At 41.7% G+C, this 15,129-nt stretch overlaps 1 protein-coding gene across 1 annotated transcript in view; it reads right to left on the reverse strand.

Moving 5' to 3' along the window:
- DAAM1 (dishevelled associated activator of morphogenesis 1) overlaps positions 1-15,129 on the reverse strand; it is a 178,461-nt gene that overhangs the window by 6,601 nt on the left and 156,731 nt on the right. The window contains exons 19-23 of the mRNA XM_068963191.1: positions 13,202-13,308; positions 11,312-11,400; positions 7,308-7,476; positions 3,951-4,058; positions 1,975-2,035 (exon numbers count right to left, since the gene is read on the reverse strand). Of these exons, the coding sequence (XP_068819292.1) occupies positions 1,975-2,035; positions 3,951-4,058; positions 7,308-7,476; positions 11,312-11,400; positions 13,202-13,308 (534 nt within the window). The remainder of the gene's footprint in view (positions 1-1,974; positions 2,036-3,950; positions 4,059-7,307; positions 7,477-11,311; positions 11,401-13,201; positions 13,309-15,129) is intronic.

Below are 15,129 nucleotides of genomic sequence, written 5' to 3' on the forward strand. Positions count from 1 at the left end.
ACTTACTCTGGATCTCTATTTTCTTCCATACCTTCTATGGCAGAGAGTCTAACAAGCAGGAGAGTAGAGGTCACAAGCGGTTTCAGCTCAACCACTGACTTGATTTTTATCTATGTCAAGTAGCCTGGGCCTTAGTTTCTTTACTCATAAAAGGAGGGCAATATACATATTACCAGGGGAATCAAGTGAAATGAAAGTGGAAACTTTTATGGAACTTGCTCTGATGAAAAGAAATTGCCACAATTCTAGTACTTGGGCTGGTAAGGGAGTTTTATGTGTGTGAGGTGCAGAGATGTGAAAGCAATTTTAACGTGTTTCATGAATATATAATTTCATGAGAATTCCACCTTTGATACCTTTCCAACAGTAGGACTGACTTGTGCAAAGCACAGTTGGGACACATGAATATTTGGACAGGTTAAAGTCTGCCCCCAGTATTTCCTCCCTCTTGACATTTAAGCTGCTGGGGGTAGGGGGAAGCTGCTGTAGGCCCTTCCTATGAAGAGTGTGTTACAGTGTACATGACCCAAGGGCTAGAGAGATTTCAGCAAAATGACCTTTAATAAATCCCTCAAACACACAACTTCCTTGGGACTCCTGTCTTATGCCTTGTTCTGAGCTAGCTCAGATGCAGGGCTCGGAGCATCCATTATCAGATTTTAGGGCTGTCATAGCTGCCATGCTAGTCTCAAGAAAGCTTTCCACTGGGAGGAAATACAGCAGAGTGAAGGCTATAAACAAGCTTTGTCCCAAACCGCCCTTGTCCTGTTCGGCCTGTGAAAGCCGAGGACCATGTGCCACGTTCCTTCATAGCCTCCCAGCTGCAGGGGCTGGGAAAACAGTGCACTCAGTTCATCTCCTGCACTTTTTACACAGTGGCCTACCCACCACGTCTTTCTTCTCCCTCCCCCCAAAAAAGGGAAAAAGAGAAAACCTCACATGCTCCTTAATTTATTAAAAACAGAAAAGATTAGCATCGTGACTTTAATTTGTATTAGAGCTTCTTTAATGATGCCAACTACTTTCTATGGCAGTTTTACAAGCAGGAGGAGGGTCCCTTTGGTGTTACGCGTAAGTTGATCTGTGGGGAACCTTCCCGAGCTGCCTGTAAACCTGCACCAAGGGCCAGGCCAGAGCCCTGTCTGCTCTTGGGAGCGAGGCTTCCACCCTAATCTGTCTCCATCTTGGTGACAGTCCCCGTGTGGTACCCATGGGGCACTGCACCCTCAAATCAGGGTTAAGGCCAGGGGCTCCTCTTCCTCCAGCACTCTGACCTGCTTTCCTTCTATGGAGCCCGGGCTCAGGTCATCTCGTAGACTTGGGACGGCTTCCCTCCTCTGTACCTAAGCTCACTCTCTCTCCTTCTAAGCCACAGCTCGAAGTTCATCTCATCTAGAAGAGATACTTCCTCTCACACACGCCAGCTATTCCCTAAGGCCCAGGCTAACCTAAATCACCACCTTCCTTCGAAAGGCACCTTTGTCGTCACTTTACAGGAGGTAAACTGGGATGACTGCTCCTGGCCACTGTAACATGTGGAGGGCAAGCATTCTGAGTCATGGTGATCCCCTCACCTTGAGAATGGACTGTACCCTCAAAGTGCTCACTGCATACTCCCCAAAGGGCCAACGCCAAGATGACAAAGTTCCATTGCTCTACTGAGAGTGAACATTTACCAAGAGAACAGGAGCACTGAGTAGACCCTGAGGAGTCTCTAACCCAATCCACTGTCACAAGTCCTACGTCACAGACAGGAAAGTGGTAGAACTCTGGTCCAGGGTCCCAGCTCCCGTGATGCCCGCTGCTGTGTCGCCAGGCTGAACACAGTCTGCCTTTGCTTCTCTGTTTTTGCATTTTATTTTTAATAGTAAACGTTTATCCCGAGCATACCAGCATGCCAAGGCAACTGGCAACTCCTCCGCTGGACACCAGTAGTGACAAGACTAGGAATTAGAACAAGAAACAGATACTCACCATCTCTACTGCTTTCAGGCCACTTCTCAACGTGCTTATTTCTTTGTCCAGCTCAGTCATGCTGTTGTAAATGGCAGCATTTTAGTAACTAACATGGGACTTATACTTGTGAATTAACTGTACGATGAGTTTAAATATTTCATTCTTGGTCATCCACACTATTTTAAGTGTTTTAAAATTCATTTTAAATGCTTAAAATTCTCTTCAGCATTCGGATCTCACAGAAAGACAGCAACATTTTAAACTTATATGCGATTATGTTTCTTGTTTTCCATAGCCAGCAGGTATGAGATATATATATACATATGTATGTGTATGTGTGTATATATATATGTGTATATATATACACATATATATGTATATACACATATATATGTATGTATATATCGGTTAAAAAGGACAGAATAGAAATATGACGTTTTAATCTCACAAAAATGTCACTTAAGCAAATTACTGTATGTAGAAATAAATTTGCCATGTGTGACTTCCTTTGGACAAGGGAAAGAAAGAGCTGAGGCACAATCATGTGTGTGCTGTGCTCATCATTACTGTATTGCTTTTCATGAAAACTCTGATAGTATGAGGGCTTCCCATGTGGCTCAGCTGGTAAAGAATCTGCCTGCAATGCAGGAGACCTGGATTCGATCCCTGGGTTGGGAAGGTCTCCTGGAGAAGGGAAAGACTACCCACTCCAGTATTCTGGCCTGGAGAATTCCATGGACTGTATAGTCCAAGGGGTCGCAAAGAGTCAGACATGACTGAGTGACTTTCACTTTCACTGACAGTATGAATATTACAAGGTGATAGCCTACATTTCAATCAAAAATGATTTTTCTTAAAGTTTCACTAACTAGTTTTCATTTTTGTTGACTTTTTTTTTAAAACAAAGTTTCCTAGACTTTTCTCATAATGCTTTTTATTTGATGGCTTTAAACATGAGAGATTATTACCATTCTCACAGAGAATTCACATGTAAACAAATTCACCAATACTTCATTTACCTTCACATTTTAATTTCATGTCTTACATCATGGTACATTTTTCCCAAACTCTAAATTAGGCTGCTTATCAGATTTTTCAAAATGTCTGCATAAAGATGCAGTTTAAAGTATTTTCTTTTAAAGTGGGGAGGGGAGCCGGGTGCAATAGGAAGAGCAGCAAGGAAAAGTGCATGCCCCTCAGGAGGTCTCTGAAAAGTGTGAAGTTTATGGGGAGAACCTGGCGATTTTCCACTTTATTTGTATTCCTTTATTTGCATAAAGACTGCTTTCCATTAAAAGGCTGCTTGGTTTCTGGGAGTGTATGCACCTGGGAAAATTGATACTAGCAACGCCCTGACCTGTAGCACTTCTATTTGCTTAACGACATATCCTTATTTAACTAAGGATGCTCCCACCTGTATTTTAAGAGAACCACCCCTTCCAACTAGTAGTGAAACCACATTTCTTCCCTGTATCTTCATAACTCAGAAAATTAGGTTTTGCAGACGTTAAAAATTGTATCCAGGAGTATTCCAAAACAGCTAGAACAAGTATACACAACATTTGCTCACAGTATATGTTCAGCAATACCCTGAACAACACAGGTGTGAACTGTGAGGGTCGCTTATACATAATTTTTTTTCCAGTGATTATGGACGAAGCGATTTGTGGCTGACTGATTCCTCAGATGTGGAACCATGGATATGGAGGACCTCGTATAGGAAGGATCAACTCTAAAGCTATATGTTGTATTTTCAAAGTGTGCAGTGGGACTTAGGGAATGTGTTGACACCCTTAACTCCCTTCAAGAGTTAATCATATATTCAAAATTATGTAATATGTCTGGGTGACTTGGAAATGATTCAAACTACTTCATATACTATTCAGGGGAAAGAAAGACAGAAGGACCCTCTTAAGGTAACACTAACTATCTCAACGGCTAAAGCACAGACCAAGGGATTTGAAAAGCTGAAACAATGCACTGTTAGTACTTACTTTACTTTTGCTGCTTGAGGAATGTCCCGCAGCTCCTCGTTTAGATTGAGAACCCTGGGGTATTTATTTTCCACAATAGTGATGAGATAGTGCAAAAGTGTAATGTTCCTACAGTTAGAGGAGAGAGTATTAAACATGGTTGATATCGGCACATGATTTGCATAGTCAAGTGTCTGATTCCAAAAGAAAGCTATATCCTGCATTACTTTCAAAATTTGGAGGTTCCTGTAAAGCAGGAATTCAAGAGAAAGGGATAAGAGGAGAGTCTTCATGGGATTTACATAAATAGATGTCAAAAGAGGCACACATCTTCTGAAACAGAAGGGCAGGGATGAGAATTACACTTTTGGCCCATAATGAGGACCCTTCCAAATCTGGGTAATGCAATGAGTGATGAAAATGAGTCTGAACCATTGCCAGTGGGGACATCCCTTCACAGTGCATCCACCCAAAGACGAGACCTGTCCTGCCAACTCAGAACAAAGCAGGGTTGGGTGGGGAGTGAGGATGTCTATATAATGCACCAAAGAAGACAGTTAATTTTCAAGTCTGAAAGTACAGAGCAGCGACCCACTGATGGGAATTACTGAGAATACTCATTTAAAGTTTCTTTGTTCTGGGGGATAACATTTTCGCCTTTCGACTCATTTGTTTTTCTCTTTCCCACTCTGACCTCATCTGTTTTGCTGCTGCAGCAAAAGGTGGCTGGAAAGTTAGGAAGCCCCCCCCCCCCCCCCCCCCCCCCGCCATTTCAGGGCAGGGCCTGGAACTGAGCCAGGACTGTGCCATCATGGGTATGATATACTCGCAGCCTAATTGTAGCAACACTTCAGCTCCGAACTGCATAACTGGCTCCCTCTTCAGTGTTGACAGGGCTGAACCCTGACTGACCTGGGCTGAAAAGGCAGGCATCTGATAACTGTATCCATGAGGCCATGCCATAGGAGTCTGGTCCCCTTGTCCCCGACTCCAATGCACACTACAATCACGTGAACCCCAGATGCCCGGGCCAACCTGGGATTCATCAGTTGAAATGAAGCGGGAAGCAAGGCTGAGTATTTTTAAAAACTTCCCATTGAGTCTAACAGCCAAGATCAAGAACCACTTAGTCTGTTGAAAGTTACCATAATTAGGAGGACACAAATACATTTCTTAAAAACTATTTCCATATTTTTTAGGCAGTTTGCTAATTCACAAGGCTAAGTCACAACAGTCTCCTCAGCAACTAAAGTGAAGCAAAGTTGGCAAACAATTTTTTTTTCCCCCATCAATGCAAATCATTTCTGGTTAACCTTGTAGCTTCCTAGAAGTCAATGCAATCCTATTCCTCTGAGATAACTGGGTCACATGGAAAAAAATTTCCCCTTATTTTTGTTGCTCTCAATAATTAGAGAACCATTGTTCAGCAAAGTAAAACAGTAGCTAATAGTTCTGGTCACTTATTTTGCAGATGTTCAGCTGTATTGTTCCATTTCAATTTGGCCATTCACAGAATCTATGTGTCTGCCATGCGCTGGTTGTGTGAGAGGCAAATTCCAGAGCCCATCATGAGAAAGACTAATGCTGTTTTCCTTCATTATTTCAGAGAAATAAATGTATTTAATTAATCATATATACCTATTTTTGTGTGGAGAAAGACTTAAAACTAGATCAATTTCTATATTTGTCTGTTATCCAAATAACACCTGATTTGAATGAATATAAATTCCTGAATAATAAAAACAATAACTAGACATCACACATTGGATTATTCTTATTCTCTGCTCATTACCATAAACAAGCCTATAATGCAAAGTGAAGAGGGAAAAGAAAAAGATCAGAAATGGTTTTGTGTTATAATATTTTGAAAAGGCTAATTGTGTACTGGAGGAATTTTTACATTAACTAGTAGATTACCATGTAGTAAGTGCCAGGTTATCAGTAAGCTGGAAGGGTGGGGTGCAAAGGGCATTAAGGGCATGTTATGTGTGCACACACCTGTGCGTGGAGAGGTCCTCCACCTGTGGCTGGTGGTGAGGGTTTTCTTCTGCCCCAACCTATAAGCTCAGAGGAAGAGAACTCCCTTCCTTAAAAGATGGCTGCTTTTCACATGCAAGTAAGATGCTGCAGTTATCTACTACAACCTTCAAATAAGATCTGCCTATTGGTAGAGGAAAGCTGTGGGCAGACCACTAGAACAGTTGTCAAATACCTGTAAGGCCAAACACCTTGCTGGCTGTGACCTCAGACAAGCTAAATGAGACACCTGACCCTGACCCTTGCCTCCGTTTCTTTATCTGACAACAGGCGATACAGCACTTGCTCTGGCGATTTCACAGGCTGTTGTGACAACCAAATGTGAAAGAGCTCTGAAAGGATCGAGTGCTTACATTAAAAATAAGGTGGTGGTGATAGAATGTATCAGCTGCCCTTTGTTAATCTATTTCTACACAATGCAAAAATAAGGCTTAGCTCTACAATTAAACACATTGCTTATTTCTTATAGGATGGATTCAAGGTTGCCATTATGCTATGCTTCACTAACCCTATAGAAAATACAGAGTAAAAAGCTCACTGGTTGGGAATAATTAGGGTGAAGAGCCGTATTTCTAAAAAGAATTCAGATTACAGAGAAGTTTACCTTAGAAACCATTCCTTCCAAGACAGTGAGAACTTTAGAGAACCACAGTTCTCAGGGAAGCTAGAGTTAATATGCCTAATGCCTTGCCGGTAAATGACACCAGTGCATTTTCATATCCTGGTGTCTCTAACAAGAATCTGTTCACTTAAGACACACTTTCTAGGAAGCATTTTAATGAGTCTTGGGATGAGCAGCTGAACACCAACAGCCAGAACGCATATATACACTCATCTTTTCATATATCTGCTCGCTTCCAGGTACCAAGGAAAACACAATCTAAAAAGCCAGCAAGCTTCACATTATATCCTCAGCTGTTAGTTTATCTTTGTGGAGGAGTAGCAATTACGAGAGGTCACAAGGAGACTATGAGGAGGCTAGTAATGTTCTGTTTCTTGATCTGGGCACTACTTACACAGATGTGTCCAATTTGGGAAACCTCATCTGGCTGTATATTTCTGGTGTGTGAACTTGCCTTTCACGTATTACACGATACAAAATGTTTCCCTGACAAAACCCCAAACACAAAAAACTTGGACTAGGTGATATACTTGTGGAATGAAAATGAAGGATAACTGGCCCAGTGGGAACTTGGGATTCGCGTGGTCCTGAGGTCAGAGAGGATCAGTGTCGGAGGAGGACGAGAAGGAGAAAGTGCAGACCAGACACTTGAGTGTCAGGAGGCCCAGAGCTACAAAGCTGAGCCCCGACCCAAGTGCTCACAGGTCCTCCATACTTACTTGTCAATACTGGATTTGGTGTCGGCAATCTTATTTAGGCTGGATATCTTGAATCCATATGCATTGCCTCTTTGGCCTTTATTCATGTAATTTCCAAATGCCAAAACCACTTCCAGCAACTGCTTCAGGGCACCACTCCTAAACACCTCTTCTGAGCCAGAACGAATTGCTTCAAAACAAAATACACGAAACTATTACAACCAAGACTTTTCAGTGATACTCATCCTAAATCCACACACCTGGTAACAGACACCAAAGATGTAAGATGGGGTCATTAGATTATCTGGGAGCACTTTCTGAACACCTATACCAGAAGCAAGACACAAGGGGGCCAGGAGAGTCAGCTCAGGTTGTTCAAGAGACCCAGAAGCAGCTGCACAATCCCAGCCTTTCTTTTTCTTGGTTGACTCACCAACTGTAAGCAGTTAGGAATACATAGAGCGTCAGCTGCATTTTCCATATTCATTTGCAGACCCTTTCTTGCCTGGTGTGAGTCAGATCACAGGCCTATTGATCAATTTCACCAGTAGAAAAACTGGGCAAACGTGTGACATGTCACAGCTGGCAGGTGTCATTAGGGCCCCAAGGCCAGCCTGCACTCTGTGCTGTGCTTATAAGTTGCCCACATTTCAAACAGCTAAAAATTGAACAGCCTCAAAATCAAACCAACTACCAGCCTCAAATCTTCCTTTAGAAAAATCCAGTAAGAATCAAATCAACAAAATTAGAAATGAAAATGGAGAGATCACAACAGACAACACAGAAATACAAAGGACGATAAGAGACTACTATCAGCAACTGTATGCCAATAAAATGGACAACTTGGAAGAAATGGACAAATTCTTAGAAAAGTACAACTTTCCAAAACTGAACCAGGAAGAAATGGAAAATCTTAACAGACCCATCACAAACACAGAAATTGAAACTGTAATCAGAAATCATCCAGCAAAAAAAAGCCTAGGACCAGACAGCTTCACAGCTGAATTCTACCAAAAATTTAGAGAAGAGCTAACACCTATCCTACCCAAACTCTTTCAGAAAATTGCAGAGGAAGGTAAACTTCCAAACCCATTCTATGAGGCCATCATTACCCTAATACCAAAACCTGACAAAGATGCCACAAAAAAAGAGAAAACTGCAGGCCAATCTTACTGATGAACATAGATGCAAAAATCCTTAACAAAATTCTAGCACACAGAATCCAACAACATACTAAAAAGATCATACATCAGGACCAAGGGTGCTTTACCCCAGGGATGTAAGGATTCTTCAATATCCGCAAATCACCGTAATACACCACATTAACAAATTGAAAAATAAAAACCATATGGTTATCTCAATAGATGCAGAAAAAGCCTTTGAAAATATTCAACACCCATTTATGATAAAAACTCTCCAGAAAGCAGGAATAGAAGGAACATACCTCAACATAATAAAAGCTATATATGACAAACCCACAGCAAACATTATCCTCAATGGTGAAAAATTGGAAGCATTTCCCCTAAAGTCAGGAACAAGACAAGGGTGCCCACTTTCACCACTACTATTCAACATAGTTTTGAAAGTTTTGGCCACAGCAATCAGAGCAGAAAAAGAAATAAAAGGAATCCAGATAGGAAAAGAAGAAGTAAAACTCTCACTGTTTGCAGATGACATGATCCTCTACATAGAAAACCCTAAAGATTCCACCAGAAATTACTAGAGCTAACTAATGAATATAGTAAAGTTGCATGATATAAAATAAACACGCAGAAATCCTTTCCATTCTTATACACTAACAATGAGAAAACAGAAAGAGAAATTAAGGAAACAATTCCATTCACCATTGCAATGAAAAGAATAAAATACTTAGGAATATATCTACCTAAAGAAACAAAAGAACTATATATAGAAAACTATAAAGCACTGGTGAAAGAAATCAAAGAGGACACAAATAGATGGAGAAATATACCATGTTCACAGATCAGAAGAATCAATATAGTAAAAATGAGTATACTACCCAAAGAATCTATAGATTCAATGCAATCCCTATCAAGCTACCAACGGTATTTTTCACAGATCAAATAATTTCATGATTTGTATGGAAATACAAAAAACCTCGAATAGCCAAAGCAATCTTGAGAAAGAAGAATGGAACTGGAGGAGTCAACCTGCCTGACTTTGGGCTCTACTATAAAGCCACAGTCATCAAGACAGTATAGTACTGGCACAAAGACAGAAATATAGATCAATGGAACAAAACAGAAAGCCCAGAGATAAATCCACACACCTATGGTCACCTTATCTTTGACAAAGGAGAGGAGAATATACAATGGAGAAAAGACAATCTCTTTAACAAGTGGTGCTGGGAAAACTGGTCAACCACTTGTAAAAGAATGAAATTGGAACACTTTTTACCACCATGCAGAAAAATAAACTCAAAATGGATTGAAGATCTAAACATAAGACCAGAAACTATTAAACTCGTAGAGGAGAACATAAGCAAAACACTCTCCGACATAAATCACAGCAGGATCCTCTATGACCCACCTCCCAGAATATTGGAAAAATAAACAAATGGGACCTAATTAAACTTAAAAGCTTCTGCACAACAAAGGAGACTATAAGCAAGGTGAAAAGACAGCCTTCAGAATGGGAGAAAATAATAGCAAACGAAGCAACTGACAAAGGATTAATCTCAAAAATATACAAGCAACTCCCGCAGCTCAATTCCAGAAAAATAAACCACCCAATCAAAAAATGGGCCAAAGAACTAAACAGACATTTCTCCAAAGAAGACATACAGATGGCTAACAAACACATGAAACATCACTCATTATTAGAGAAATGCAAATCAAAACCACGATGAGGTACCATTTCACGCCAGTCAGAATGGCTGCTGTCCAAAAGTCTACAAGCAATAAATGCTGGAGAAGGTGTGGAGAAAAGGGAACCCTCTTAACACTGTTGGTGGGAATGCAAACTAATACAGCCACTATGGAGAACAGTGTGGAGATTCCTTAAAAAACTGGAAATAGAACTGCCTTATGACCCAGCAATCCCACTGCTGGGCATACACACCAAGGAAGCAGAATTGAAAGACACATGTACCCCAGCGTTCACTGCAGCACTGTTTATAATAGCCAGGACATGGAAGCAACCTAGATGTCCATCAGCAGATGAATGGATAAGAAAGCTGTGGTACATGTACACAATGGAGTATTACTCAGCCATTAAAAAGAATACATTTGAATCAGTTCTAATGAGGTGGATGAAACTGGAGCCTATTATACAGAGTGAAGTAAGCCAGAAAGAAAGACACCAATACAGTATACTAATGCATATATATGGAATTTAGAAACATGGTAATGATAACCCTGTATGTAAGACAGCAAAAGAGACACAGATGTATAGAAGAGTCTTTTGGACTCTGTGGGAGAGGGCGAGGGTGAGATGATTTGGGAGAATGGCATTGAAACACATATAATATCATATGTGAAACGGACTGCCAGTCCAGGTTTGATGCATGATACAGGATGCTCGGGGCTGGTGCACTGGGATGACCCAGAGGGATGGGATGAGGAGGGAGGTGGGAGGTGGGAGGGGGGTTCAGGATGGGGAACACATGTACACCCATGGTGGATTCATGTCAATGTATGGCAAAACCAATACAATATTGTGAAATAATTAGCCTCCAAAAAATAAATTAATTAATTAAAAAAAAAAGAGAAATCCAGTAAGGCCCCATTGTAAGAAAGATAACTGTAGGTTTGGTGTCAGTAGCAAGCAAATTCCTCACCAATACCCAGATAGCAAAAGCCCAGGGGTTGTGTGTGAGCTCCAGAACTCAGGCTAGGCCAGCAAGCTGAATGCAGACCTTAAATAATTATCTGCCAGAATTCCAACAGATTTCAAGGGGAAAAAAAAAATCACCAAAGGGATTCTATTGACTATGCACTTGCATTGCACTTGTACATGAGCACTTGGGATGAATAGCATTTTCATTCTGAGGGACTTGACTTTACCTTCTACTTTGGGTTTCACTTCTGCTACACGCTCTGCAAACTTCTTTTTGAAGTACAGCGATTGCAGTCTTTGTTGATAATGATTAATTCTGCAAGAGCAAGCATCAACTAATAAACACTTAAGACACCTATATTCCCTCAAAAGTGATGGTACCTTGGAGCACCTGTGCTGCCTTCCCCCCTTCTCCTCCCTCCCACCCCCCTCCCCAGAGAGTTCCTCTCCTGGACAGAAGCACAGGGCCTGAGCACAACTATGTCTGCAGAACCCACTTCCCACTGCCCTACAGGGTGTGTTCCAGCATCCAGAAAGGGCAGCAGGTCCTCAGCTCCAATCAGCTTAGGCAGTTGCTAAAAGAAACTGAGAGCTAACTGCTGTTGACTAAAGCCCCTTTCTCTTCCTCAGAGTCCCAGCAGCTCTTGAGAGCAGAAAAGAGATAACAAGGAATGAAAATGTAAAGACTCCCCTCTGCTGCTGCAGATAAGAGGCTGTTGCCTGCCCTCCTCCTGTGCTGCCTCACTTTCTACAAAGTTTGCCTTTGGCAGAACTGTAGGGTAAAACTTGTCTCCAGGCTTCTTTCCTTACACCGTCTCTCCCCACACCTTCCTCTTTCTTCACAGCTGGCTCCCTATCTGTGCCCCTCAGAACTGGAAAGCTCTGCCTTCCAGGAGAGCAACTAGCACCTTGAGATAACAGGGAACTGGGCTCCGACCGCCACCAGGACAGGCTGCCTGGTGTTTCTGAGTGGGTGAGAGTGGGCACTTCAGCCAGACCTTCTGAAATCACTGCTTGATCTGCTCTTCAGTGGAAACTTCAGTTTAGGAGGACCAGGGATCAGCTCTCATCCAAAACTATGCCATGTAATCAGACAGATGCAGCCCAGGTCCTGTTCTTATTCAGTGACCTTGAACAGGAACCTTAACTCCTCCATTAGCTGGCAGAAAATATTTCCCTGCCTGACAGCCCTCCTGGCAGTGCTGATAGAAGGATTAAGATGCATGCAAAGACCTAGGCAGTTACTAAGTGGCAGCTACTGCGGTCATGTATTTGTCCACACAAAAAGACAAATGCACACCTGTCAAAATTTCAAAACCATCCTTTATTCTACAGTAATATACGAAATGGCAAGTTGAGATGACACAAAAATAAGTTCAGACACAGCAGAAACATAGAGTGAGAGGCACGTTCACCTTGGCCACCACATAGGCCATCAGCACTCAGGGGAGGCGCTCCGTCCTGAGGTTGACTGAGAGTTTCAGGACCACTGGTTCTTGCCTAATGCAGAATCAATTCGCTAGGCCTGGGATGGCAAATCGACTCAGCTCACATGCCAAATTCAATTACGGAGCAGAGGCTGCTGCGGGGCTTTCTGGAGAAGGGCTGAGAAAGCTTGCCAAGGCTCCGTGGGAAGAGTGCCATGATTGATTAGTGATGTCTGCATGTGTCATGATTTGACATCTAGGCCCTGGCTATTTTGTTATGTGGGCTCCAGGCTGTTACCTTTGAGTCTGTCCACTGTTTTCTATTTTACAACAACCTTGAGATGTTGCAGTACAAGGAAGAGTGAGCTAGAATCCCAGGAGATCAAAATGGTGAGAAGAATGATGCTGACTGGAACCAGGAAAAGTTATGACTTGATTAGGTCAAAGTCAGAGGCCCAGAGATAGAGATAATTGTGAAGAAACCCTGACCCTGGCTTACCCATGGGCAAGAATGCACAAAAACAGAACAGTCAAGTTCCACACAACTCAGATTTGAGGAGGTGTGGGGGATTTAAAAAGACTTCAAGTTAATCCAGGTTAATTGGCCCAGATAATTCAACAGGAATCTAAAGTTTCACTTCCTTAGAAAGGCCAGGGGCGTCTTTGCTTTCGAAACATTTTCAAACTCACCTGCTCATCTCAAAAAGGAATCTGTCAGCCTTGGCCATCCGGTCCAGTTCATGCTTATGTTCCTCCAACAGGTCAATATCACTTTTTTCAGGAACAAATTTCAAGAGCTAGAAAGTACACACAAATATTAAAACTGAGGTTTATAATTTAAATTATTGTCCTAATTCTTCACCCTTTCAGTTAAATTTGTCCCACGATGAAATTTTAATTTTTATTTTATAAGCTCTCCTCATAGGTGACTGTTACGATACAATAGAAGTGATAAAATCTTTCCATTTAGGTGGCCAAAAGGTACAAACTTCCAGTTACAAGATAAACCGGTACTGGGGGTGTAATGTACAACCTGATGGTTATAATTAACACTGCTTCTTGATATGTATGAAAGCTATTAACAGAGTAAATCCTGAAAGTTCTCATCACAAAGGAAGAAAAACTTTTGCTTTAAAAAAATTTTGTCTATATGAAATGACAGGTGCTAACTTAACATTATGGAAACCATTTCAAATTTGTTAGTCAAACCATTATGCCATACACCTTAAATTTATAGTAATGTATATATTTCAATCAAAATGAGGGGAAACAACCTTTGTATTTTTACTTGAAAGTAGTTAAACTGGTGTAAGATTCACTTCTGGTACCTATCTGTTCTTTAATGCCTCTCAGTCAGAATTGAGAAGTTCTTTCCCAGACTTACTTTACAGAGACCATTAGAGGGACCTTGGAGATTCAATACTCTCATGAGAAGATGATACATCAGTGTTTCAGAGAGATTAGGCCACTTCTCCAGCATTATAAAACAAGTGCATATGATCTTCAGAAATAGAACCTGGGTCTCGACTTCCAGCTGTCTTTTTTTTCCTTCTATACATCATGCTGGAATGAGTAATTCTATGTGTATTTTCCAATCAATTTGCTTATTTCTTTGGCTCATCTAATTCCATCTCCTTGTTTGCTCTATGTAGAGCTGGGTGAGAGGGACACAGAGGGACTTGAAGTTTTTGATACCATATTTTATTTTGGAGGAAGAAATGAGCATGGAATGTAGAAGAGAGAGTGATAATACTTCAAGTTGAAAAAGCACTTTTGTATGTGTCTAATTTCCTTTAAAAGCACAAACATGTATGTCAATGCCCAGGCCTGTGTGTAGTGTGTGCTATTTTCTAGATCAAATATTCTCAGACTTTAAAAGAAAAAATTTACACTGAGCCTCTGGGCCCCAAGGTCCTCCCTGTAACTCAGTGCTGGCACTGGGTGGTCCACTTAGCAGACTTTCAAATGTTTGTTCGGTTTAACTAAGGGACCTCAGAAAAGGCAGTCAGTCTGGGTACTGCCAGCAGAGAAAGAGAAGTGGAACTACAGGGAAGAAGATGAATGACGTGAGGTTGGAAATATATTCCCGGCAGAGTGCTTATCTGGGGTCTGGAATGGGCTGAGGTCTGGAATGGGCAGCGTAGCATTTATAAAGGAGAAAGAGCAGCTGTCATGGCAGTGGGGGAGGGCAGGAGGGAGCAAGGGCTTCATAGGAAATTCAGTCTTTATTTTGAAGGCATGGGATGTAACATAAAATCTTAAGTAGGGGAATGAGTTTGCACTTTAAAAAGATCACTCTGCCTGCAGAATGGAGAAAATCAGACAGGATCCAGAAGTATTGGGGCTTGTTATTAGACTGTTGATGCAGTAATCTAGTGGTGTCCTGGAATAGGTGGTGGACAGGTTCCAGAGCTATTGGGGGTGGGGGGGTGGGGTTTGAACGGGCCTGACTTGTTGGCTGTGGTAAACGAGGGTCAAAAGGATGCGATCCAGGCAAGGAGATACATAGAGTGGAACAGGGAGAAGGTTGGAGGAGGGTGGGTGAGGAGAAGATGAATTTAGTGTTTGAAATACTGACAAGGCAACAATGCAATGATTTCTAGTACTGTGTACGCTCA

Source organism: Capricornis sumatraensis, chromosome 2, assembly GCF_032405125.1.
Source record: "Capricornis sumatraensis isolate serow.1 chromosome 2, serow.2, whole genome shotgun sequence".
Lineage (NCBI taxonomy): Eukaryota > Metazoa > Chordata > Mammalia > Artiodactyla > Bovidae > Capricornis > Capricornis sumatraensis.